Source organism: Gossypium hirsutum, chromosome D07 (genome assembly GCF_007990345.1).
Source record: "Gossypium hirsutum isolate 1008001.06 chromosome D07, Gossypium_hirsutum_v2.1, whole genome shotgun sequence".
NCBI classification, from domain to species: domain Eukaryota; kingdom Viridiplantae; phylum Streptophyta; class Magnoliopsida; order Malvales; family Malvaceae; genus Gossypium; species Gossypium hirsutum.
The window spans coordinates 11854581-11882469 of record NC_053443.1 but is presented as its reverse complement, the minus strand read 5'-3'; the positions used below and the strand labels follow the sequence as shown (position 1 = coordinate 11882469).

Genomic DNA, 27889 nt, shown 5'->3' with positions numbered 1-27889 from the left:
GGTATGGTTGCCTTTCCCTTTTACTTGCCCTTCCCCACGCGCGGGATCGAATTTCAAACGGCACTCATCAACAGCAGCTGGTCTTACTTCAAAAAAATCAACCCCAATTTGCTATCTCATCTATCAATGGCGAAGACCAACAAAACGAAGAGACCACAGTTGATCAAGCAAGAAGAACAGATAGGTGACATAGAAGATTTGTTTAGCGAAGAAGATACCCACAAAATAAGGGCATCGTTGTTAGAATGGTACGACAAGAACCAAAGAGACCTCCCATGGAGAACATCAACAAAAAAATCAGAAAATGGCGAAAATGTTCAAGAAGAAGAAGAAGAAGAAAAGAGAGCATATGGAGTATGGGTTTCGGAAGTGATGCTGCAACAAACAAGGGTTCAAACTGTAATTGATTATTATAATCGTTGGATGTTAAAATGGCCTACTCTTCAACACCTTTCCCAAGCTTCTCTTGAGGTCTCTATAATGCTTTTGATCTGATTTGATTTTATCTTTGTTCTATTTGTTTGTTTACGGTGGTTGGGGGTTTAAATTGAAGTTTAATTCTTTTGTTTTTTATGGTATTTTTTTGCAGGAAGTGAATGAGATGTGGGCTGGGTTAGGGTATTACAGAAGAGCTCGTTTTCTTCTAGAGGTAAGCTCTAGTTTTCCTTTTTGGCCATTGATGTTAGCTGCTATGTTACTCGAATTCTAAAAGTATGATGGAGGTCCGGTATTCATATTGTATTTTGCTCATTTATTCAAAAAGTAAGTAAATTGGTCTCTATGCATTAAAGAGCAACATATCATCATCTGGTTATTCTGTCAGTCAAGTCCTTTTTTAATTACAAATGGATGAAACTTTCAAGAGAAATGGCTAATATGCTCTTTGAACTAATATAGAGATTAATTCGTCTATTTATTGAGTAAAAGGAACAAAATACAATCTGACTTGTAATACAGTAGCCTTCATGGTACTTTTACCTTTCCCAGTTTGGTACTTTCATGTATGGCTATGTCCATGATGATTGTATTGCATTTGATTACAATTTGTGGATAAAAACTGGCCAAAATGTTTATTGATGCATAAATATTCATGTTAGGGAGCCAAGATGATTGTTGCTGAGGGAAGTGAGTTCCCGAATACTGTTTTTGCCTTGAGGAAGGTTCCCGGAATAGGAGATTATACGGCCGGAGCAATCGCTTCAATAGCATTCAAACAGGTAGTGCCTGTTGTTGATGGAAATGTAGTTAGGGTGCTTGCAAGACTAAAGGCAATTTCCGCTAATCCAAAAGACAAAACTACTGTCAAGAACTTCTGGTGAGCTTTATTAGTGTCTGCAACACCTCTGGTTTCAATTCTTTTACAATTATTCTCTGTCCGGGATTAGGAATTGTGAAATGATTCTGTCTTCATACAGGAAGCTAGCAGCTCAACTCGTCGATCCTTCACGACCTGGGGATTTTAACCAGTCACTAATGGAACTTGGTGCAACTTTATGCACCCCATTGAACCCAAACTGCACTTCGTGTCCTGTTTCGAGCCAATGTCGTGCGTTACATAATTCCAGAAATGATGAGTCAGTTATGGTGATGGATTATCCTATGAAAGTGGTAAAAACCAAACAAAGAAATGATTTTTCCACCGTCAGTGTTGTGGAGATATCCAGAAGCCAAGATAGATTGCAACAAACCAAATCCAACAGCAGAGTCCTTCTCGTCAAACGGCCGGATGAAGGTTTACTTGCCGGTCTTTGGGAGTTCCCGTGTGTTACATTGGATGAAGAAGCTGACTTATCCATGAGGAGAAAACTAATTGATCAACTATTGAAGAAATCATTTAAACTTAACCCTCCAAAGAACTGTAACGTAATTTCTAGGGAACTTGTCGGGGAATTTGTCCATGTTTTCAGTCACATTCGCCGTAAGATCTATGTCGAGTTGTTGGTGTTACATCTTAAAGGTTCTGAGCTTTCTCTCGAACATGTATATATTCGTACATATTGCTCCTCATTAAGTATCCTTTGTTTTCACTCTGTTGGTATGTAGGTGGAAAGCATGTCTTGTTCGAAGAGGATGACATAAACGCCACGGATTGGAAGCTTTTGGACTGCGAAGCCGTTTCGAGGATGGGATTGACATCGTCTGTAAGGAAGGTATTTCATGATTGATATTCCAAGTAGCTTCTAGATTTCAACATCTTTATAAGCTCCGGTTAGAATGATATAACAGAAGAAAGTTCGAAAAAGCTTTAGAATCTTTAATCCAACATTGATACGTACAGGTTTTTATAGTTTTCTATGTATTTAGAGAGTCCTTCAATCTATTTTGAATATACGTGGAACACGGGATCCGAATAGAGTTATGTCAAGAAAAATGAAGAACCAGAGCAACACAGCTTAAAAACTTTCCGCTTATTGCTATCAATCCTACTTCAATCTTTATCGTTTCCTCAATGCAGGTATACTCCATGGTTCAAAAATTCAAACAAGACGGAACATCCAACAATTCCGTCCCATTGAGGAAAAGGCCAAAGTGTTCATGAACCAAGTCGAACACCTTAGGTGGCAAAACAAGTGGGAAATATATGACATATTTAATCTTTAACGATTGAGGGATCATTTTGTACGTTAGTACAGTTTTGTAAGATTTGAAAGTTGAATGACCAAAATGTAATTTTAAACAAAATTTAGATACCATTGATGTAATTTACCCTAACAATTTTGAATTATGCTAATAATATCACGCGTAAACTGGATCCAAACCCGACAATAAGCATCTAACCGGAACAGACATCTCTGTCACTGTGACTCTAGCTCAAATTTCCATTTCTTTTTATTCGGTTTGTTCATATATGTTCTTACATTCCTCACCTACATTATATATATATAACCCCAATCTCTCTGTTCAATGATCTTCAGATTATTTGCAAAATTCCTAATAGCTTAAACTATTAAGAAGCAAAAAGGCAAGGAGACTCTGATCTGCTAGATCTTTCTCAGGTTCTTCCTCCAATCTTCTTTTTTTATTGTTTTTTCAGCATTTTACTAATATGGGTTTTTGTTTTTAGATCTTATTCTTCCAATTCTCAATCTATTGTTATGAATTTGGATCTAATATGCAAATTCTCAATCTGGGTTTTCTTCGTTTTGGATTTTTTTTTAGTTTAATCAATGTTTGAAACTAAATGTTGAAAAACCTGTTGTTTGTGAATTGTGTAGATTCCATTTTCATATTGAATGCTTCAATTTAGGGTATAGCTCTGTAATTTTTCAAGATCTGCAGCTATCAATGGGAAACATGCCTGGAATCTGTTGGGGTTTTCAATTATTGATTCTATTTGTTCATCATTGTTATGGATTTTACTTGCCTGGGAGTTACATGCATACGTATTCGACTAAAGATGCTATATATGCTAAAATTAATTCCTTGACTTCAATCGAAACCGAGCTTCCGTTTAGTTATTACAGTCTTCCTTACTGTAAACCGATGGGTGGGATTAAGAAAAGTGCCGAGAATCTCGGTGAGCTTCTAATGGGAGATCAGATCGATAACTCACCTTATCGGTTTCGAATGAATGTGAATGAGTCTCTTTACCTATGCACTACCAGTCCTTTGAACGAGCGCGAGGTTAAGCTTTTGAAACAAAGGACTCGAGATTTGTATCAAGTGAATATGATTCTCGATAATTTGCCTGTTATGAGGATTACGAAACAAAATGGGGTTAACATTCAATGGACGGGATTCCCGATTGGGTATACTCCGCCGAATAGTAATGATGATTACATTATCAATCACCTTAAGTTTAAAATTTTGGTTCATGAGTATGAAGGGAGTGGTGTGCAGATAATCGGGACCGGGGAAGAAGGGATGGGTGTGATTTCCGAAGCTGATAAGACGAAAGCTTCGGGTTTTGAGATTGTTGGTTTCGAGGTTATTCCGTGTAGTGTTAAATATGATCCAGAAGTCACGACTAAACTTCACATGTATGACAATATCTCCTCTGTGAACTGCCCATTGGAGCTAGACAAATCGCAGATAATACGGGAACAAGAGAGGATCTCTTTTACTTATGAGGTTGAATTCGTGAAAAGTGATATCAGATGGCCGTCTCGTTGGGATGCTTATTTGAAGATGGAAGGTTCACGCGTCCACTGGTTCTCGATTCTAAATTCTCTAATGGTGATCACTTTCTTAGCCGGTATTGTGTTTGTTATTTTATTGAGAACCGTAAGGAGGGATTTGACAAGGTACGAGGAACTTGACAAAGAAGCTCAAGCGCAAATGAATGAGGAGCTTTCCGGATGGAAGCTTGTCGTGGGTGATGTTTTCAGAGAACCTAATCACTCGAAGCTTCTCTGCGTGATGATTGGTGATGGAGTTCAGATTATGGGAATGGCTTTAGTCACTATAGTTTTTGCAGCTTTGGGTTTCATGTCACCGGCTTCACGAGGAATGCTACTCACCGGGATGATCATTCTCTATCTTTTCTTAGGTATAGCTGCCGGATATGTCGCTGTTTGTCTTTGGAGAACTCTCAAAGGAACTGCAGAAGGATGGAGGTCTCTTTCCTGGTCAGTTGCATGCTTCTTCCCAGGAATCGTCTTTGTTATCCTTACAGCATTGAATTTCATTCTATGGGGCAGCAAAAGTACCGGTGCAATCCCGATTTCTCTCTACTTCATACTCTTATCTCTCTGGTTCTGCATTTCGGTTCCGCTCACTCTCTTAGGAGGATACTTCGGTACCCGAGCTGAACCTATCCAATACCCTGTACGAACCAACCAAATCCCACGAGAAATCCCTGCACGCAAATATCCATCATGGCTACTTGTTCTCGGTGCTGGTACCCTTCCATTTGGAACCCTCTTCATCGAACTCTTCTTCATCCTTTCAAGCATTTGGCTCGGCAGGTTTTACTATGTCTTCGGTTTCTTGCTTATCGTCCTTCTACTCCTCATCATCGTTTGTGCTGAAGTATCTGTTGTCCTCACTTACATGCATCTTTGTGTCGAGGATTGGCGATGGTGGTGGAACGCATTCTTCGCATCCAGTTCCGTCTCGCTCTATGTCTTCCTCTACTCCATCAACTACCTTGTCTTCGACTTACAGAGCTTGAGTGGCCCGGTTTCAGCTGTTCTTTACCTCGGTTACTCAATGATCATGGCGGTTGCGATCATGTTGGCTACTGGTACCATTGGTTTCATCACATCATTCTATTTTGTTCATTATCTTTTCTCGTCCGTTAAGATTGATTAATTGATTTAAAAAATTTCCCTTTGTTTGATCTTTTTCAAAGACTTTTGGCAATGTATGGGAGGATGATACATTGATTCATTGTTTTGATTTTTTGTTGAAGTTTTAACTTCGTTATTTTTCTCTCTTTTTCTTATATCAGATAGACAAGGTTATTTTCTTTAATAACCCTTTGATATTTTTTATTTTTCTCAATTCACTACTCTTTAATTATGGTTCAAATTTTAAATTTGTCTCTAAATAATTGAATCCTTAATGTTGAGTATATTTAAAACACATTAATCCTTTTATAAACAGGTGTACCTATGGGCATTTTAGATCTTGCATGTAAAAAGATTGAAAATTTGTCAAGTTCCACAATTAGTGTGGACCAGAAAAAGCATGGATTAAGTTGAAAAAATTTGCCAAGTTCAGGGACTAAATGACTAAATATTAAGTTATTGGCCCGAATGAATGTGGCTACTACCGGCTAGGCTTGGTTAAAGCCGAATCCACCAAATCCCAATGCCCGATTTACCCGTAGGCCTACACAGGCTTTCATCTTCCTCCTCAAAACACGAACCACCGTGAGGATTGCAAATCAATAGCCAAGCCCCGTTACCAAAATGCTTCCTACAGCAGCGATTCCTCCGATAACGACTTAAAACATCGGGAGAAAAGAAAATTACCAAATAAAATTCGAAGGAAAATCTCAAAAAAATCTCTAAGAAATGAAAATGGGAAGAAAAGTTGGAGTTGTTAAGTCTGGAGTTAGAAATTCAATACCCTCTTCAAACCCCTCGACTTTCTCCCTTCCTCTCCGTTGTCAGGTACCTTTCTCTTTTCCCCCTTTTTTTTTTCTTGCTCTCTGTTTGTTTCTCGGGAAATCATTCTTTTTTATTTCTTCTACATTTTGTTCTTTCTCGAGAACCCGCAACTTAAAGGTGAAATCATTCGTAGACTTAATAATATAAAACTTTTTTTTTATTTTTTATTTCAAAATAAAAATATAAAATAATAAGTTAATGTAACAAAAAATATACCAATACCAAATTTTATATAAAATCATAAAAAAAAGTACTTTTAAAATTTGCTTTTACAAAAGAAAAAAAAACCCAGTACCCACTCTCGTCTCTCTTCTCAAACACGCCTCGTCTTTCTCTGCTTTGTATTCGATCCCTCTATCTTCTTCCAATGCGTGATACAAGTGCTCTCTTGCCTTCGAGTTCCCGACATACCATGAAATCAAATAAGGTAAAATTTTGAAACCCTAAAACTTAACTTGGATGATTTCATTTGAGTCGAGATTTTTTTTGTTAACACACTTACACTGCTCTTTGTGGCATTGATGTGAAATTTGTTAACATTTGCTATTGAGGTCTTTAGTTGTGGCGGATGGTGCTGTCACTGCTATTTCAAACCGTCAAATAATCATAAAATAGTGGAATAGAACTTTCGGTTGTTTATAGAGAAAGTTGAAAATTTATGGAAATTGCTTTGAGACTTTCTTAAGAGATTGAAGCCTTTTATATGTTTTGTCATACTGTAAGAAGTGAAACTAATGTTTTAGTCAAGCTAATATGACTTGTTTTTGATGATTCGTTATAATAAACTTTTGGCATAGCATGAAGGTGATGAGGATCGCCATGTAGATGGTAAGAATCATGGAGCATATGAGGATACTGGTTCTGGTCAAGATAAGGATAATAATAGCAGTGGTGATGCTAATGCTGATGCTGATGGAATGGGTAATTGCAATGTAAATGGTGATGCCCTTGTTAATGTTGATGACAAGGTGAATGATCGTGATGAAGAGAAGGGGGATGATGATGTAGCTAGATGTGTTAGAGGAAAGCATGCAGACTGCATTGTTGTTGATTGGTTAAATGGAGAGTATTGTTTTGAATGCAACAGCGGAAGCGGCCAGGTTTTGGTCTGCAGTGAAAATGGTTGCCCAGTTGCTTTACACGAGGCATGCATGACTTGGAGACCCATATTTGATGATATGGGTAAATTCTATTGCCCTTATTGTTTGTACAAGAAAGAAGTGGCCAGGTTCAAAGACTTGACGACAGAAGCTATGTTGGCAAGGAAGGAATTGTCCAACTTTATATGTTTGAGAAGGGATAGTAGGAACAAAGAGCGGGAAGGGGAAACAGTAAGCATGAAGGGAGCAAGTGTTTCAACAATGGCAAGGGAAGTGGGTTGTGGTGATTGTAGAAATGGGCTGAATGATGATGGTAAAGAGACTAGACATCGTAGTCAGGATGAAACACGGGGTGTTGATGTCATAAGGAAAGAACAATCCAATGAGCAAAACATCTCTAGAGCTCATGGGTTTGGAAATGTTGGGAACGGAGAAATGATGGAGGAAGTTGAAGAAGATTCTTCTGATAGTGGAGGTGATGACATTGGTGAGGGCCGACAGCAAAAGCAACCGTCCAGTTCAAGTGGTGTAGGAACTGTAGAAGAAACACAGGGTGTTGATGTCATAAGGAAAGAACAATCCAATGAGCAAAACATCTCTAGAGGTCATGGGTTTGAAAATGTTGGGAACAGAGAAATGATGGAGGAAGATATAGAAATTTCTTCTGATAGTGGAAATGCTGAAATTGGTGACGACCGACGGGAATTACGACCATCTAGTTCAAAAGTGCCTGTAATTGAAAGCTTTGAATTTGTATCACGCAATTTAGATGCCGAGACACTCGTCACACATCAAAAGCGTGACAAACAAAGAGCAAACAAGGCACAACCTCTGAAAGTTGTTTCACCAGAAAAGTCATCACTTCAACCAAGTACCAGTGCAAAGAATATGAATGTGAACCAAGAGAGAAAAACTGTAGCAGTAAAAATATCTGAGGAACGCGCAAAATCAACTAAGCGGTCGTAAGTTGCTCTGGTTTTATATTTCATTCAAGGAAAGAAACATTCTAAAAGATTCATATTGCACGTGGCTAGTATCATACTTTGGATTTCGGTTTTCGTTAACTTCTTTTGCTCTGAAATTACCTTACTTTTTCATCTAAATTGCAGCTTGCTCCCAGTACTGGGTACTGAGAAACGTAGGAGACTACACTGGACAGCTGAAGAGGAAGATATGTTGAAGGTATGAATTTAGGGACACTTCATTTCTACCTTTCCCAAATTCTGTATTTGCTAACATGTATTAACTTCAATTGGTTAGCATGCATTCATGTTTCCTTTCTATAGATGTGTAAGTTATTTTCTAAAAGTTTTCCTGCATCCTTTGCCAACTTATTAAAAGGATGCCTTTCCTCAGTTCCTGATCTGACAAAGATCCCCTTAAGTTAAGAATATTTAAGTTCTCAGCTTCAGACATACACATGCACACCTGTATATTTTCCTCAGTAGTGGTTTTATGCTAACAAAAAGATTTTTACTTGCTCTCTCCTATTCTTTATTTGAGCAATTGAAACAGACTTGGTGCAATATATCTTGAAGAGGTGAGGCATGCCTTTCTTGTGCCTTTTGCCTTTACCGGCACATGCCCGGGAAAAGGTGCCTTGCCTCCTGAAGTGGCCCGATTCATAGTTACTTATGCTAGATTGCAGGCCTCACACTAGTGTTTAGGCATGCGTGTTTCTTACAGGATTTCAAGAATTGATTTTCTTGACTTCAGGAGTTGGTCCATAAGTTCTCATCGCAAGTAAACAAAAACATCCCCTGGAGGAAAATTTTGGACCATGGTCGTCCTGTTTTCCACTCAACCCGTATTCCAGTTGACCTTAAGGACAAATGGAAGAATATCGTGGCCAAAGAGATCTCGAAAGGGTAATAGGGGTACTAATTACAACGGAACAAGCAAGGTGATGTCTTTTTGTTGTGAATATGTCTGTCTTTGCCGTGATTATCTTTTACAGAGCAGATAGGTGGCTCAATGTCTGATATGTGTAACAAGTAGAAGTTAAAGGTTTTGTGACACATTTAGATGTGCTTAAGTAGTTCTACGAGGTTATGCAGCATCGTTGACATGCAGGTAAATCTCCGGATTCCCCAACAGGAAATTGAAAGTATAAACAGTATTTTGGAATAGGTTAGCAGTTAGGATCTGTTCCATGTTATCAGCTATTGTAATACAGAACCATCTAAAATTATCATGCCCTTTGCCTTGTAAGAGTTTTGTTCATGTTCAGGGTCAGTTTTATGAAGTGTTTCATGTTAGCATCTTGTATATGGATTTGGTAACTTTACAGAAGGAAAATCAAAGTCCGCGATAGTTCAACTACTTTAGGATCCCATAAACAATTATCGAGAAACCGGTTCTCGGTTCCCAGTTTTTATCCGGTTCTTGCCAATTCTTCAGATTTCTAGCTTTATATGGTATATACCATGTTGAACTGTTAGACCAATTGGTTCCTGGTTGAACTGGTTTCAAGCGGTCTGGTTGAACCATTAGACCAATCGGTTCCTGGTTGAACCGGCTAGTCTGGTCTGGTTTCAACAACATGGTTCAGTTTCAACTGGTTTGGTCCGGTTTTATGTACCCCATTGAACCATGAGACCAACCAGTTCCCTGTTGAATCAGCTGGGCCAGTTCGGTTCAGATATCAGTTATTTGAGAATTTTAGCCTTGCAGGGTTTGAAGTATTTGTATGAGGCTGTATTATGCTGATGAGCTAAGCTCATGATGACGTAAACATGTCTAAAATGGTGCAAGTTTTGCCGTTGTCACAACCTTCACACCAAAGCAACCAAAAACAGAAAGTCAGCAAACCTGACTGACTAATTCAAGTCGAGTTTCTAATAAAAGATCGAAGACCAGACGTTAATTACATGAAATGCATGTATAGGTCTTAATTTGGTTTAATTGGCACAAACTTTTAATGTTTATCATATTTTGTAAACCTTTGTGCACCATGTTTTGGTTTAAATGTGTGGTCTTATTTAGAGTTATTTTGGTATAAGTAAGTAGTGTTAGATTGTTAGGTAATGATTAATTTTGTTGGTACCGTTTCAGATATAATATATTCGTCATTGTTCTTGCACCCATAGTTTCATATTAGTAAGTTAGTGGGAAATTTAAAATAAAAATAAAAAACCATTTTAGATCATCTTAATTTCGAAATTAAGTAAATTAGTCTTTTTTTTTTAATTTTAAGTAATAATAACAAAATTAGTTCTTGATATTTATATATTTTGTTAATTTGATCTTGATTCTAAAAATTTAACAATTTTAACTTCAACATTATTATGTTTATAAAAATATTACATGTTAAATTTGTTAAATCATGATCAAATTAATAGAATGTGTAAATATGATAACTAAATTTGTTATTATACTAATCAAATTTATGTAAAATTGTTGAAAAACAATGACGGTATAATCAATTATCTTTAATTGCTCGCTTTCAAAATTGATAATCCTTTTACCTAAAAGAGAAATTGTACTGTATTCAGAATAGAAGTTACAGGGAAAATTAAAAGAAGGAAAACCGAGTTTTGTATTAATGGATGAAGTTGTTTTACCATTTGAAGTTGACATCAAAATGATATTGCTTATCTATAAATGGTATCTTTTTTAAGTTAGAAATGAAAAAGAGGAAATTAAGGGAAAGAGGAGTGGCTGCTGCATATATGCTTTCTGATTACTTATTTTAATGTCTTGGTGCTTTTATCTATCAGTTCCATATGAAGAAATCCCTCCGTTTTCAGCTTTCCAAGGTTCAATTCTTTTCCCTTTCTAATAATTTTGGTTTTTCTTTTTTTTCTCCATCTAAATTTTAAATTTATCTATAAATATTAAGATTGAATTTTGAAAGTCTCACTATCGTATTAAATGTCAATTTAAATATGACAGGGTATATTTAAAATAAATGGATCAAACCGTAAATGTATAAACAAGGGTGAACTAGAAATTCAATTTTGAGGGCTAAAATAAAATTTTAAAAATTTAAAGGTTGAAAGTAAAAGTAAAAATTTTATACACATAAGGTTTAAATTGAATATTTTATAATTGGAAGGGACTAAAGTTGTGTTGTCCATTTAAAAAGGTGGCCAAGGCCCTATCCCTTAGCTACGGCCATGCGCCAATACTTGCTATGTAGATAATATGAATTAAAGGTGTTTATCAATGCTTTTCTTAAATCAGATCGGTCGTCGAATCGATGAGGTCATCGGTTCGTTAGTGGTAGGTTAGCCCATTGAATTGAGTGGAGTCATGGTCTTGGTTCGTCACTATCGTTATTGGATTCTCTTTTTAAAGAGAATTCAAATGTTGATGATGTTACCATTGAAATATTAATGTTGCAAATAAATCAAAAAAAAAATTAGACTAATTGTAAAGAGATCCTAACTTTAGTCAAAAGTAAAAAAATGTCACGTGTTAACCACACAATAGGCAAATGTGTCATGTCAACAATTTATTAGTGGATTAATAGAATTTTCAATGACAATTACTGATTGGAATAATTTTCATAATTAGAGCAATTGTATTGACAAAAGAAATTAAAATTACTATTTTAGGATAATTTATTTCACGTTTTGGTGCTTTTATCTACCGACTTTTAGCTTTTCAAGGTTGAAATCTTTTTAACTTTCTTTTTAATTTTAGGATTAATTGTATGATTGTATTCAACTTTCTTTGAGATTCTAAATTATTCTCAACTTGAACTGATGAATTCAAATACTGGCAAGTTCGAGTTTGATTCAAAATTTAGAGCTCGAAATTTAGTTTAAACTGGATTGAATATTTATTTTTAAGCTTGAATTTAGCTTAATATATAATTAATCTTGGGAAACTCAATTAAGTTTTTACGTATTCAAGTTTGAGATTAACTCGATAATTAAGCTTAAGGTTAATAATATATATTAATGACAATAACATAATTTAATAATATAAAATTTTTCAATATTGAAGATGAAAAGCTTAATAAGGTTTGGGAGCAATTCAAACCAAGTATTACTAAGCTCAAATTTGATTCGAGTAGCTCAAACTCAGCTTCATATTTCCCAAGTCTAATTTGAGCTTTTTCAATTTGAACAGTTGAACTCAAGTAACTTGCGAGCATTTATATCTCATTTACACCCCTAATTTGTATTGTATCAATCGAGCTTTTTTTCTTCTTTGTTAAATATAAATATTAATAATCTAGAGATTAAATGTCAATTTGGATTTAACATAAATGTTTAAAACTCGGGATCAATTTATAATCAAATGCATACTTACCACAAGAGCATTTTAAATTCGACATATTAGAAAAAAAAAATACAGTGATATTAAAATTTATGAGGGTCTTTTTATAATATAAACATATTCCAAACTGTCGGTTTAGTAAATACACGTATATTAATAATTTGATCCATATGTTTTAATTATATTTTTTAAAATAATATTAAAATTTAAATAAGAATTTAAAATCCGGACTTTTGTCTGAAAATGTTTGATGTAATTAACTCAAATTCAAATTTGCATATAATACTAATTTGATTTCAAACGCCACTTTACGACAGATAATTTGGTTGCTCAAAGCTCGGTCTGTCGTAGCCTGCAGCAGAAGAAGGATCCGGTACCTGGTACACCGCCACCACAACAAAATACACCAGTGCATATGAGGCTTCGGTCCCCTCCAAAACCAACCTAAACCACCGTAGCCGGCAGAAATATAACTTGAAATTTGAAAAAAAAAAAAAGATTATGAGGAGCTACTTTATGCATCAAAATAAAAACTCCCCATTACAAGCATTTTTCATTGTTATTTCTTCCCTCTGTTTGTCATTAATTATCAGTTTTATATGTTTAATGGAGTAGTAAGACCAAATATTTACCATCTGTCTTTTTTAATAATTACTTAAGTTTAACTATTATATTTTTAATTACAATAATTAACGTAAAATATTATTTTTATTTTAATTATTTAATATAATTAAAATATATCAACTTGTCAATTTAAATACTATAATAGAAAATTTTCAAATAATAATTAAAATTTAATATATTTAACATACAATATAATTTTACTTTCAATAATTAATGTGCAATAATATTTAGAAATCGGTTCTCGGTTGTGAATGAAGCTTTGGCACAATCGACAAAAGTTGAGCTTCCAAATTTTTAATATTTGGGTTTGAGTTTATTTTGCGTAAATCATGCGTGGGTTTTGTCTATAGTTATTAAGTAGGTAATGTCTGATTTATGTTTTGAAATGATTTAGTTCGTATACTTAATTTGATTATTTTTATAATTTATTGTCCTTTTCAAATGTTAAAATTTCAGTATTCATTAAGTAATAATTGTAAAATTTATTAAGTTGTGTTATTTCTAAAATTTGATATAGCAAGCACATTATCATGAGTAATATTGTATCAACTTATTATTTCCATATATTACTCACTAAAAAATCAATATCAATTGCGTTGAGATTGAAATTTTTAAATTTGAAAAGTATAAAGACTTAAAATGATCCAATTGAATAATATAGACTAAATCTACAATTGTATGTAGGCCTAAGCAAGTAAAACCTAAAATCGATCCGAACTAAGGTGTTTGAACGGTTTATGGAATGCAAGTTTAAAAATTGAAGTTACCTGAAACTGAACCAAATTTTATTTTTTATTTAATATATTATTATTTTAAAATTTTTTATAATATAGAAATAAAGATTTTATATTTAAAATATTGAAAGTAATTTATAAGTTCTTGAAAAAGAATTTTAGAAATATTTTATGAAAAAGTTTTGAAATTTAGTCAAATAATATTTAAAAGCATAAAACAAAGCATATTTGATCAAAATAAGTCTAAATAATATTGAAAAATTGAGAATTGAACCAGCGGAATTGAGAATCATGATGAATAATTCATAAAATCTAAAAAACCCAACTAAACCGAATTGATATCTCCCCTAATTGTATGCATAATGCATGCCGCATAACTAGTAATTGAATTTACCCAAACGAATTTAACTATTATCATTTGGGTCAAGATCAAAATTAATCATTTTGAAAAGTATAGGGACTAAGATTGATCAAATTAAAGTATAGTGGTTGAATTCAAGACTTTCACAAAACACAAGAACTAAAAGCAAAATTTAACCTAATCAAAATAGAAGTCCCTGGGAAATAAAGCCTTGCAAGTTGAAGTTCTAGGCTAAGACTTTTCGATATTCATAAAAAAAAGAAAGAAAAGCTGAAAATTCGAATGGCTTACTATTTCAAGTTCACATTAAGAGAGGAAAAGTAAATTGTTTTTGTTGCTATAAAATGGTTTTTAGATTTGTTAATGAAAAAAGAAAGCCAAAGAAAATGATGAGAAAAAGGAGCTATTGCACCATTTTTGCTTTCTTATTTCTTTATTTATCATTTTGGTGCCTTTATCTCTCAGTGGTAGCTGCAACAATCCCTCTCTTTTCAGCTTTCCAAGGTTTTCTTTTTCGAATTAATTGCATCCATCGCGTCTTTTCGTTTAGCCATTAGTTTAGGTGTTAAATGTTGGTATAAATTTGATATACAGCTATTTAAAATACATGGATCAAAATTGTAAATACGTGTGTACTTACTATATCGGCAATTTGAATAAAAAAAAGCATAAGGACTTATTTGGCCCTCAGACTTTGCAAAAAAGTCATTTTAGCTCTCTATTTATTCACATCTTTTTGCCCTTAAATTTGTATTGTTTATCAAATCACCCTAAAATAGATGAAAAAGTTAACGTCGGTTAATTTTGTTGATGTGGCATACATGTGGATTGCTACATCAGCAATTAATTAATTTTTAAATGTTAAAAAATTCAAAATTTATTAAAATTATTAAATTATTTAAACTTAATTAAAAAATTTTAATTTTTTTAAAAAAAATTAATTGCTAACATGGATACATATGAATGTTACATCAACAAAGTTAACAAACATTAACTTTTCCATCTATTTTGAGGTGATTTGACAAACAATATAAGTTTAAAAGCTAAAATAGGCGAAAAATCGATAAAGTTGGAGAGTTAAATAAGTCATTATGTCATAAAAATTTATTATTATTTTATCACATCAAATATATTTAAATTGCATGGGCATTTTGAATATAACGTTTTAAAAAATCATCATTATTTTTTTATTTCATCAAATATATTTATGCAATTTGTAAGCGTCTATTTATTATTTGATCTATATGGTTTATATCATATTTAAATTAACATTTAACTCCTAAATTAATAGTTAGGCCAATAGACTGATTTAATTAATATAATATTCTATTTTGAATTTAAATTTTCAATGATAGTTTGGTGTGGTAATTTGATTTAATAAATACTCCACACCCACGGCAGAAAATCCGGTTCATCAAAGTTCGGTCCTTCGGAGTTTGCTGCAGAACAAAGATCCGCAGCCCATTAAGTCGCCGCTACCAAATAAGCCACCGCAGCAAAGGTATCCATCCCCTCCGAAGCCAAACTAAACCACCGCAGATGAGAGCTACTTTCTGCATCAAAAGAAAATCTGAGTTTACAAGCATTTTTCATTATTATTTCTTCCCTCTGTCTGTCATTAATTATTAATTTATTAATTTGCCATTGGTCTTTTTTGAAAAAATAATAAAATTCTTGAGTGGCATGTAATTTCTTTTAGTATTATCATTAAAATATAGGATAATATAATTTTTTCTATCTATACTTTTTTTTTTTTTGCTTACTTTGGTGTTTGAACTTAACAACTAGATCCATTGGTTCCTAAAATTAGATTGTTTCAAAAGTTGATGATGTGAACAGAGTTTTTGAAACATTACTAGATTAGTTGGTTGAACTGATTAGATCGAGAATGAATCGGTATGCTAATCCAAATAAAAGGGTTAAATTGAAGAAATTATTCAAAACCGGTGAAAATCAAAAATTGGTATAAAAAATAGTAGTTGGACCGGTTTAATTTTTTTTAATTATGAATTTTTAATCATTTATTTAATTTTCGTTGCTTTAGCAATAGAATCGATCAAACCAATTGAATTGAGAATCAATAGTCTGATCGGTTCAACCACCGATCCAATTATTAGAACACTACACGTGACACTCTAAGATTGTACCAAGTCATCACCTAAAAATTTATATATATTTTTTAATTTTTCAAATGATGATGTGGGACACGGTCTTCACATCGTCAAACTTTTATATTTTTCATGTTCAGTGATTAAAATGAATCTAGTTGTCAAGTTTAGGTACCAAATTGAATAAAAAATAAAGGTACTAAAGTGAACGTAATTGCTAAGTTTAAGGAAAAAAATTATATTATACCTTAAAATAAATATACAAGTATATTATAATGAGAGGTTAACTTGAACCATAAATGATTTATGTTATTTGGAACTTTTTAATAGTTTTTTTTATAACATTAATATCATTATAAATTGTTATTATATGATCTGCTCTTTTTGATACAATGCCTAAAACTACACATAACCTCTCCCAACAACCCTTAAATAGGAGGATAATACGTTTCAACGCACTCGAACCCATGTCCTCCTGTATTGACAACAATGCCAATATTAGAGGTGCTCATGGGCCAGGCGGCCCGGCCCGGCCCGACGGCCCGCCCGAAATATGGGAGGGTTTGGGTAAAAATATAGGCCCGACATATGGGCTTGGGCAAAAAAATGAGGCCCGATTAAAAAAACGGGCCGGGCCTCGGGCACCACTTTTGTGGCCCGGGCCCGGCCCGGCCCAAATATAATAAATTTTTTTATTTTTTATATTTTAAAATACTTTTTAAAATTTTTTTAAAATACTTTTTTTAATTTTTTTTAATTTTAAAATATTTTTAAAATACTTTTTTTAATTTTTGTTTTAATTTTTAAAATAAATTTTTGGTATTTATTTAAAAACGGGCCGGGCCGGGCCGGGCTTATGAATTTTTTTCCTGGGCCGGGCCTAGGCAAAATTCTAGGCCCATATTTCGGGCCGGATCAAAATTTTTTCCCGGCCCGGCCCATGAGCACCTCTAGCCAATATCAATCAAACTAAAACTTTTTAATAGTTTAAATCATGTATTTGTGTTGAAAATAATCTAAGTACAAAAGCATGATTTATACTCACATGTTTTAAAATTAAACCTTTAACAAAAATTATAAACGTGTATTCCTCAACTAAAGGAAGACCGTCATCCTGATCAAAAGATAACTTAGTGAGCAATATAATCAGTTTCGAGATTAATTTCGCCATCGAAAATGTCCAGCAGATTCTGATGGATTCAAGGGTGCAGAGGAAGGTGTCTTTGAGAAAGATTCTTAAATAACCCCAATAATTTCTTGGCTGTCTGTTTTAATAACTACTCCCATCGTACTTTGATAATGTTGATTGTATTTCAAGTTCACGTTAGAAACAATGCAAAATAATTATTGAAACGACATAAACAGATAGAAAGGTAAAATATGATTGCTTTTCTATAAATGGGGTTTGAAGTTTCAAATGGAAAAGAGGAACATTATTTGCTTTGTTTTTGGTGCCTTTATGTACCAGTCGTAGATGCAAGAATCCTCCAGTTTTCAGCTTTTCAAGGTTCAATTCTTTAACATTTTTTTTCTTTAGCATTAATTGGACTGCGTTTTCTTCAATTACGATCGGGATTTTAAATTACTCTTTCAATTTTATTAAGGCTGTAATTAAGCTAAAAAGAATTTAAATATTGGTAAATTTGAGTTTAAGTTTGATTCAAAATTCGGAGCTCGAGACTCAGTTCAAGTTCAATCGAATATATACTTTTAAGTTTTAGCTCGAGCTCGATTAAGTTCATACCTTTTTAAGTTCGATAGCTGAACTTAGGTTAATAATATATATTAAAAGTAATAACATAATTTAATAATAAAAAATTATTTAAAATATATATTAAAAATGAAAAGTTCAATGAAACTCACAAGTTGTTTAAGTCAAGTATATTATCAAGCTCAAATTTGACTCAAGTAAACGAATTCAAATCGATTTGAAAATTTGTATATTATTTCTTGGAACTTTAGTACATTGAAAAAAATATTTCCCACGAAAAATATCACAATTCAGAATAAATAAATAATAAAATAACAATACATAATAAATACAATATTAAACTGACCCTAAGACTCTAAGAAGCCAAAGAAAAACTCCAAAAGAAGTGGAAATGAGAGACAACTCTTTTTGTACCTAGTAACACAAGAAATAAAAATGTGTTAGAATGCATAATAGAATAAGAAAAACTAAAACTAAAAGAAAATCTAATGCTAGAATCAAAGAAAATAAACTACCTAGTTAAAAAAAACATTGAAAAAATAGAAAATAACTTTAATTTTTTGTTTAAGGTGTTCCTAATGTGTTAAAATCAAGGTAAATAAAAATTTTATTTAGAAATTTTCGACACAAAATTTCACCCACAAATTATTTTTCAAATTTTCACTTGCTCAAATTCTATGATACAGGAGGGGTAGAAGAAGATGATCGCATTCAAGTTGTTCGACTCAAGAAAAAAATATTTGGATCTAACCCGAAAAGAAAAACCCAAACAAATTTAGGAAAACAAGAAAAACAAATAAAATAAAAAAATTTAAGAATAAATAATAAATATTCAAAATAATAACTAAATAAAGAAAAAATAAAATAAAGAGTGGAGATGGATCGAATAAACCAATTGATATGATAGATAGATAAATGTCCAATTAAACCTTTTGAGGTATAATCCCAACAAACTCAATTAATGCTAATCAACTCTCCAAGAAATAATCCTTAACAAATAGAAGGATAAAGTATGAATTCTTACGACTCCTTGAAGAAATTCAAGAATAAAATTGCTTCTAAAAATCACAAGAAAATAATTTTGCACAAAAGAAACTGACTCTCGAAGTTGAAAATTTCATTAATGAAAAACAATTGTGTCTCTAAACAGTGAAGATGCCTTTATATAAGCTAACTAGGTACATTCAAATTAAACTTTCAAGTATATTTAAACTCTAATTAATCTAAATAAGAAGTAATTTTAAACTAAAAATATCTAAAATTCGGAATAAATAAATGATAAAAAACATAATAAATACGATATTTGATCATATATAGTAAAAATTAAGCCTAAAAATTGAACTCAATATGATTTAAACTCGAATTAAAAGCTTGGAACTCGTAATTTTCATAATAATCCAATCTAGAAATTTTGCTTGCGCAATCTTCACTAAAATAGTTATAACTTGAGCTCCCGAACTCGGAATTAAGTGATTCAAAGTGTGTTTTGAAGTTAAAAGATAGATCTTTGAATGCTATGGATACATCTCAATATATAAATACCCAGATACCATCCAAAAAGTCATCGCAAGTCGATTGATTTTTCAAACTTGAAAATTGGCAGTTTCGGTAAATGAAATTGAATAAATTTCACCGCATCTGTGCATGTATCAACTCAAGTTGCTTGAGCTCGGCTTAGTTCGATAGTTACATAATTGACTTCAACTTTTTTTGAGTCAAACTCAATTAATTTGCAAATACCGGTGTCTCATTTACACTCCTAGTGTAATTGAGCCGAGCCTAAATACTGGTAAGCTCAAGCTCGAAACAAATTTTGGAGCTTTATATTCAACTCAAACTCAATTAAACATCTAATTTTAAGCTCATATGTATTCAAGCTTAAACTTAACTTGATAACTAGGCTTAGGGTTAATAATATATATTAAGAGCAATAACATAATTTAATTGTCATCACTGAATTTTGCCCGGTTAGGGTTTTGGGCCGGGTTGGTCTCGTATGGGCCCTATGATTGGGCCCATTAGGATTTAATTTTGGACTTGTTTTAGCCTATTTTTAATTTTTGTTTTAAATATTAATACAATAGTAATAATAAAATTTTGAAAAAAAACAAAAATACAAATTACATTTTAGCCCCTAAACTTTTCAAAAATTACATTTTGACCCCTATTTTTTTAAATTTACATATTAACCCATAATAATTTGTAAATTACATTTGGGCCCCTAAACTTTCTATAAATTACATTTAGGCCCTATATTTTCCTAAAATTGCACTTTTACCCTAGAAATTTCGCATCTTCTGCAGTTTGGCCCTTCTCGACTTGTCAAATCGCCGCAATCAGCAGCCGAGCGTGCTCCTCCCACCTCCAGCTACTCCAGCAGCCTCCCTAGGCCATGATTGCTCCACTGCCACCTGAAAACAAAGAAGAAGAAGACAAAATTGAAAGATTTAAAAGAAGAAAATGAGAGGCCCAATAACAACAGCCCAACAGCCAAAAAAAGAAAAAAAATAATAAAAGAAGGCCCAAACAGCCCATAACTTTGGGTTTTGGTAAATTCTTGAACTTTTAATTTTGTCTAAATATTTAAATGTTGTCTCGTTTTTAATAAAATTGCATATTTTTAAGTATTTTTTATTTTGTATTTATGTTTTTTAATTTTATTTTATTTTATTCGTTAAATTCGAACAATTTTGATGCATGAGGCCACGAACCGATTTAGCATTAAGTCATTGATTTCATCGCTATGTTGGGTAAATATCGATGGCTCGTGTTAAATACGGGATGCCCTTTTAAAAAAAACGAAGATATTCAAAAATTTTCGTGTTTTAAAAGAATCACGATAAAAGATTAAGTTGAATCGATTTAACACTAATTCGATGATTTCATAGCCATGTATGGGTGAATATCATTGATTCGTGTCAAATACAGTACCTTTAAAAAAACTAATCGTGTTTCAAAAATTTTCATGTTTTCAAAATTTATCGTGTTTCAAAAATAATAATAAAATTTCCCGTGTTTTATATTCGTTTTTAAAAAAGAAAACATCGTGTTTCGTAATTTATCAAAATTTTTGTGTTTTTAAAACAAAATTTTGTGTTTCAAAAATTTTCGCGTTTTCAAAAAAATTTCCCGTGTTTTCAAAAATTCCCGTATTTCAAAAATTTTCTTGTTTTCAGAAAAAAATTCCGTGTTTTCAAAAATTTCGGTCTTTCAAAAAATTTCGTGTTTTCAAAAAAATTTCGTGTTTCAAAAATCCTCGTTTTTTCAAAAATTCCAGTATTTCAAAAAATTTCATGTTTTCAAAATTTTTGGTGATAAAAAAATCGTGTTTTCAAAGAAAATTTTGTGTTTCAAAAATCCTCTTGTTTTCAAAAATTCCGGTGTTTTAAAAATTTTCGTGTTTTCAAAAAAATTTTGTGTTTTAAAAATTTTCATGTTTTCAAAAAATTCTCATGTTTTAAAAATTTCCGTGTTTTCAAAAATTTTCGTGTTTTTAAGAATTTTCGTGTCTCTAAAATTCTCGTGTTTTAAAAATTTTTCGTGTTTTCAAAGAAAATAATTGTTTAAAAAATCTTCGTGTTTTAAAACAAAATTCTCGTATTTTGATCAGATCGCGATTAACTATTAAATTGAACTTGTATGTTTGAAAATTAAGACAACACGCGTTTAACGAGATACCAATTTTGGGCGTTACGAGGGTGCTAATACCTTCCTCGCGCGTAACCGACTCCCGAACTCTAATTTTCTCTGGATTTTCACGTAGACCTAAAATTACTTTTTTTTTAGAAAAAAATTTAAAAAATAAAATTTTCTTCTAAAAAGAGAATTTATTAGGTGTCCGATCACACCTAGAAAAAGGATCGGTGACGACTCCTTTTTCAAATAAAATCGAGACACTGTTTTTAAATTTTCAATAATTACTTCGACCAGCGCCCGTGCTAAAATTTTTAGGTCGCTACATTAATATAATAAAAATACGTAAAATATAAATTAAAAATAAAAAGCTTGATAAGGCTTGGGAGCCTTTTGAGTCAAGTATTATTAAGCTTGAATTTGATTTGATCAATAGCTCGAGATACTTGAGCCCAGTTCAATAATTACCAAATTGAATTCAATTTTTTTCGAGTCAAATTCAAGCAATTTACGAGCTTCAATTGCTTATTTACACCCCTAATTTGTATGGTATAAATTAGGGTTTTTTTGTAACATAACATAAAAAATGTTTAAAACATGTGGATAAAATTACAATCAAATTTGTATTAAATTGGACATGTTAGGAAAAAAAACCTTGTCAATAAAAATTATGAGAGTTTTTTTTAATATAAGAATATTCAGATTATTCGATTAGTAAATACACATATTAGCATGTTTTTTAGTTTTGTTTATGCATGTAATTTAGTTTTACAAGTGATTTTTGGGATGATTTTGTTGTTGTCCTCTTTAGTTTGGTGAATGCTCGATTCTTTTGTCGATTTTTGCTCACTGCTTTGGACCATTCGGGGTTGATTTTCTTATTGTATTAAGTGCTTGCAATCACTCTAGGTATGCCGTGCTTGAGTTGTGATAAAGCCAATTGTCAATGTGTCATAATATTCTATTGATACTGAGGTTAAAGCTTTTGCTATATTAATGGAGTTTGTCCTTCATCGTCTATGATGGATATTTGCTATTTTTTTTCATGAATTGTATGATTCCATTCATTGAATGAATTAATGAATTTATCTTTACAAAAACAATATACAGTAAAATTTAAATTTTAATATCTCTGCAACTTTTATTTCACCCTCAAATTATGATTTCCATTATTAAAAGAAATTGGCCCCTAACAATGTGGTCAAGGGTTTGATCTCAATTAATGGGAATAGAATGTATTTTCGTGACTAGCCATTTATCTTTTTGAAAAACTCTTACGACGAAGAGATTAATCACTATTACGAATGGTATAATAAAGATTCTTGGGTTACTTAATATTTTTACGGGAACACCTTGGTATAATGGATTGAAGTGAAATTCACACCGTACATTAATTTAAAAACTCATTTAATTCACGTCCCACGTTGAAAAAAATTGAAAATTAAGTTTAATCGAAGTATTTAATTCGATTTATACATTATTTATTTAATTTGTTTTGATTTTCGATTTTCGATTTTACAAACTAAAAATTGACAATTATATTGACTGTCATAAAATAATTTATATTTGGTTGTTGAAGAGTCTAAATCATTATTGTATGTAAGTTTTAAAACACCAAGGACCACCTCATTCATATTTATTGAGCCCTTGGCATGTGTATTTTCAGGGAAACTGAAAATGTTTTGGATTAGAGTATCATTCATGGGGTTATTATTTCTATATTTTTATTTTTATTTTTATCTTTATGTTTGTATATGAAGATTAATTATTTTAATATTTGTGATCGATCATTTTTTAATTATCGTATTCAAGGTTTAAATTTGAGTTATTATTTTAAAATATAACAGTTTTCGATACTTGTTACAAGAATTCTTTTAAGAGTAGAGATTATTTATATAGTGAAATTTAAACTTAAAATTTATTGATAATTATAAATCAAAGTATATAATTTTAATGGTATGTTTTGAATAATTATTATAACGAGCGAAATAATTTTGTGAAAGTCAAAACTTTTATTTGACAACTAAGGGGAGGAGAAAATTCTTGGTTTTATCGTTGTTGTGCTACCAAGAAACATGTTATTATGACTTTTGATCATTAATACAATTTCGTGTAAATACAAGATTGGATTGGATGTCATGAATGTTTCTTTTAAACAACAAACCCGAAACACCTATGATAATTATTTCTATCATTTTGTTGGGTTAAAATAAACAAAATCGATTAAATTAATCCAATCGATTTAGTTAATTTTGGTTTGAACGGTTTTTTTAATTATGATTTTAGTTTTGTTGATTATTTCAATTAATGATCAATTTTTGAATTTTCAAATTCACTCGATCGAAATAGAAAGAATTAGTTTAATATTTTAATTTTTAAAAGATAAACTTATATTTTTCAAGCTCAATTAACTAAAGTCTATTAACCAACCGATTTAGAATTGGTTTAGTTATGTCGATTTTTGAGCTTTAATTCAGGTCAATTTTTATATATTATGGTGTGTTAAGTCGACTTGATTAAAGAAAAAATAAATACTTGAAAAGCCGAATGCTGTCCCCTACTATCTCAAACTATATTACCATTTCTAAAAATAAACTAAAAATAAAAATTAGAACAGTTAGATGGTGTCCACCATGATTGCCGATGATCCCCAAGGATGGCCCAAGTTTCAACTCAAGAATGTCAAGACATAACTTCTTGTCGGATTCCAAAATAATCCGTTGTCATTGATTATCGTATAATAACTTTAAAGCAAGCCGTAAAGCATAGGCTTCAGTCGCCAATACCAAAGAGGAAGCGCATTGGTTCCAACAATTACTCGCAATTAATCTTTAGTATGCCTTCGGAAGGAAAGACCCAAACCGAGTCTCGAGAGGATCCAACCGGAGTCAAAGGTTAGATTTACCTAGAAAAATGATGAATAATTTGACTAAAAGGGAAGAAATAAAGGTTTCTTTTGAACTTTTATTTTCATGTTTCAGCTTTTTGGTTGTTGGCTGTTGGTTAGGTGTAAAACCTCCAGCCGTCATGGAGCAATTTAATCAACATTTCACTATTTAGTACTTACCCATAAAAAGTGCAAGACTTATTATTAATTAATTATGTGGGAATATTAATAGGTTAAATTGTGGTTTAGTCCTTCCACTATGTTCAAAATTTAAATTTAGTCTTTATCTTTTAATTTTACACAATTTGATCATCCAATTTTATAATTTCATTATCTAATTGAAATAGTTAACATTGCCGAATTATTCCCGTTAAAATACTAAGATGGATTTTTTTTTCTTTAAAATACTCCTTCCAACTCATCCTGTCGGGTTTCTTTTTTGGGGAGAAAAAATCAGATTGATATTTGGTTTTTACTAGGGGCGGCAGCGGTAGACAGGTTTGGACCCAATGGATAATTCTTACTTTAGCCTCTTTAAAAATTACAAAATTTTAAATTAATCTAATGGTAAAACAACATTTTAGCCTATCCTAAAATTTAAAGTTTAATTCTTGTCCCTTCAAAAATAGAAGTGTATAGTTCAATCCCGCGAGAAATTGTGAAACTTTACATTAATACAATGGGAAAATTATGGCTTTTTATAAAATGACTCAAAACTTTTGATTATTTATAAAAATGACATACTTTGAAAATTATGTACATAAATGACCCCTTTAAAAATATATTTTTTTTGTGCCGCCGTTACCATTGGCGGTACTAGACTGAAGTATAATTATATAAAACGTTTAGAGACCTGATGAAGCAATTATCTTTTTTAGATTAGATGAAAAGGCGATGACACCATTCCACCTACCCACACCAATTATATGCTAGTAAACTTTTGGTCTATTTACATGTTAGAATTGTCCCCTTTTGAAATTAAATTTAAATAGCCCTTAAAAAATATAAGAATAACAAAAACAAACCATTTTCAAATTTTATTATTATTTAAAAAAAACAATAAACTTAAAAAACTATTCAAATTACCCAAATATATCCAAAAAAATTTCCTCAAGTGTTAAATAAGAATTTTTGACTTGAGAAAAATTCTCGAGGGATATATTTAGGTAATTTAAATAAGAATTTTATATATATTTTTTAAGTTTATTGTTTTTAAAAAATAATAATAATTGAAAATGATTTATTTTTATATTTTTAAAGGTTATTTAAATTTAGTTTTAAAAGGGATAGACTTAATATGCAAATAGACCAGGAGTATAAAAGCATTTAATTGGTGTGGCCAAGGAGATGACGCCACCCCTTTTCATCCGATTTAAAAGGGTAATTGCTTCATCAGGTCCCTGAATATTTTATATAATTATACTTCAGTCTAATGCTGCCAATAGCAATAAGACACCCGAACAATTATTCTTTTAAAAAAATTGGAGGTGGTGACGCCATTTACTATTCAAAACGGGTTATTTTCGTACATAATTATTAAAATGAGTTATTTTTATAAATAATCAAAATTTTTAGATCATTTTTATAAAAAAAAATCAAAAATTACAATTAAAGCCTCTCCAGAATTTTATAATTCAAATGCAGGGAGGAAAAAAATTTATGGTTTGTGGCTGTATCATATATATTTACTTAAATTTTAGTTACAGTGAAGGTGGTTCAAAGTTAAAAGAATTTGTTGAATTAAAGGTTTGATTTAAGTATTAAAATTCAAAAACAATATTTAAATGTTAGGTAAAATATGCACAATCTCATCCACTCCTTGCTATATTTTAAAGCCAAAAACCTTTCTCCACCTCAACTCAAAGTGGCATAAGAATAGTATATTAATAATAATAATAATTATTATTAACATATCTTTGCCTTCACCTTTTAGTTTCCTTTATCAAAATTAGATATGGGGTAGTTGCATGAAGATTTTTTTTTGTTTAAGGTTTAGATTTTTATACAAATTAAGCAAATAAAATTAAATAAAATTACAAACATCATTTTCACACCCGCAACACATACAACGAGGGACCAACAAAAAGGATGGACCTATTTTATTTGTTTCCCATTTTGCCCTTCTTGTTTGTATTTATTTATTGTGTATTTTAATTTGCTTTTTTTTTAAGTTTATAAGGAATATTCTTTCAATACGATTATATTTGTAATTTCTTTAGTACTTTCTAAATTTATTTTAATGTTTTTGTTTGGAGTTTGTGGTTGTCACTTTTAATAATGTCATTTTCAAAGTTAGAATCTCATTTTTTTCAGAGTGTAATTCTTTGTTGAGTAATAGTTTGAGTAAGTCTTGAATGTGCCCCTCGAAAGCTTGATGCAAATAAACTAATTTTTTTCGACGTCTACGAGCTATAGATTCTTGTTTAATTATGGTCATTGAATAAAAGAAATTTTAATGAATAACTAATTCTTTCTTTTAGTTATTCTTTTCCAGTCTATTAATAACAAAACGAATTCTTCCAATGTATAAAATAAAATTTCCAATGACTTTTGGTACTCTAACCGTTCCAACCACGATTTTTCTTTTTTCTAGGCATTTCATTTCGCCTTGAAATAAGAAATTGTATTGATACTAGGTATCAAAAAAAATATTAACTAAAATAAATGAGTAAATAGAAATGGATAAATAAATAGTGGGTTCCATCGTTTCTATGGTTACCTCTTAAACGGTGAGGTCCTTTCTATACACCGGAGCTCATTCCTTCATTTAATTGGTAACTTGTACAGTTCACACTCTTTGACTCTACTCATAAATTTTCCAGTAATAGATCTTTCACAACAAGATCTATCTTATACAGTAACGGTATGTAAGGATGAGGATTAATTGGGCAGCTAACCCTGTTAGTTCGTTCTTTGCAAGACTCGAAGCATAATCTTTTTGCTTTTTAAATAGGATTTTCCCCGCTTAATGGATAAGCATTTGCTACCAATGGGGAATTTTTTCTCATCTTAAATTCCAAGATTGGATTTGCGCCAATGGGAACCATAAATTTCATACACAATAGAAGGATATGGTAGATCTATTTTTTTTAGATAGTGAACGGACAAACGTCATTCTATTCACTGGTACGGATTGTTGATACTGAAAAAGTTGTTTCTTTTTTCTCAACCCATGATCTGAACAAGTTGCACATACACCCTAGTACATGTTCCTCGGCGCTAAGGACATCCCCCAATAGCAGGGGATTTCGTGACATTTCTAATTGGCTGTCTTGCATTTCTAATAAGTTGTTTAATAGTTGGCATACTGAATCATATACATAATAGATTGGTTTAGATCGATCCTAACTAGATGATTCTGAATTATTTCTTTTTTTATTTAATAGATTAATAAAATATTAACCCCTTAGGCTTAAGTTAAGAAAGAAAGGAAGAAGATGGATTAA

The 27889-nt window shown here is 31.6% G+C and overlaps 3 protein-coding genes across 5 annotated transcripts; all 3 read left to right on the top strand.

Moving 5' to 3' along the window:
- The first annotated feature begins 19 nt into the window (after positions 1–19).
- Positions 20–2752, top strand: LOC107954018 (adenine DNA glycosylase). Its single transcript, XM_016889466.2, has 6 exons — positions 20–471; positions 590–649; positions 1098–1315; positions 1416–1957; positions 2044–2150; positions 2456–2752. Exons 1-6 carry the CDS (start codon positions 127–129, stop codon positions 2537–2539), a joined length of 1356 nt encoding a protein of 451 aa, XP_016744955.2. The 5' UTR covers positions 20–126; the 3' UTR covers positions 2540–2752.
- An 81-nt stretch (positions 2753–2833) lies between these two features.
- Positions 2834–5331, top strand: LOC107954015 (transmembrane 9 superfamily member 12). Its single transcript, XM_016889462.2, has 2 exons — positions 2834–2996; positions 3216–5331. Exon 2 carries the CDS (start codon positions 3286–3288, stop codon positions 5251–5253), a length of 1968 nt encoding a protein of 655 aa, XP_016744951.1. The 5' UTR covers positions 2834–2996; positions 3216–3285; the 3' UTR covers positions 5254–5331.
- Positions 5332–5731: 400 nt separating this feature from the next.
- Positions 5732–9478, top strand: LOC107954016 (uncharacterized). Of its 3 annotated transcripts, none has more exons than XM_016889463.2 (4): positions 5732–6059; positions 6854–8118; positions 8266–8338; positions 8873–9478. In XM_016889463.2, exons 1-4 carry the CDS (start codon positions 5961–5963, stop codon positions 9026–9028), a joined length of 1593 nt encoding a protein of 530 aa, XP_016744952.2. In that variant the 5' UTR covers positions 5732–5960; the 3' UTR covers positions 9029–9478. The 3 variants fall into 3 exon arrangements, with proteins under 3 accessions (XP_016744952.2, XP_016744953.2, XP_040953420.1); XM_016889464.2 differs by having other exon boundaries at positions 5761–6483; XM_041097486.1 differs by having other exon boundaries at positions 5767–6059; positions 8843–9478.
- The last annotated feature ends 18411 nt before the right edge of the window (positions 9479–27889 follow it).

Excerpts from the sequence above, each read along its gene's own strand:
- LOC107954018 (XM_016889466.2), top strand. The coding sequence starts at position 127 with ATGGCGAAGACCAACAAAACGAAGAGACCACAGTTGATCAAGCAAGAA. Across the intron at positions 650-1,097 it reads GAGCTCGTTTTCTTCTAGAG|GGAGCCAAGATGATTGTTGC; the intron begins GTAAGCTCTAGT and ends TATTCATGTTAG. Across the intron at positions 1,958-2,043 it reads GTTGGTGTTACATCTTAAAG|GTGGAAAGCATGTCTTGTTC; the intron begins GTTCTGAGCTTT and ends GTTGGTATGTAG.
- LOC107954015 (XM_016889462.2), top strand. The coding sequence starts at position 3,286 with ATGGGAAACATGCCTGGAATCTGTTGGGGTTTTCAATTATTGATTCTA.
- LOC107954016 (XM_016889463.2), top strand. The coding sequence starts at position 5,961 with ATGAAAATGGGAAGAAAAGTTGGAGTTGTTAAGTCTGGAGTTAGAAAT. Across the intron at positions 6,060-6,853 it reads CCCTTCCTCTCCGTTGTCAG|CATGAAGGTGATGAGGATCG; the intron begins GTACCTTTCTCT and ends CTTTTGGCATAG. Across the intron at positions 8,339-8,872 it reads AAGAGGAAGATATGTTGAAG|GAGTTGGTCCATAAGTTCTC; the intron begins GTATGAATTTAG and ends TCTTGACTTCAG.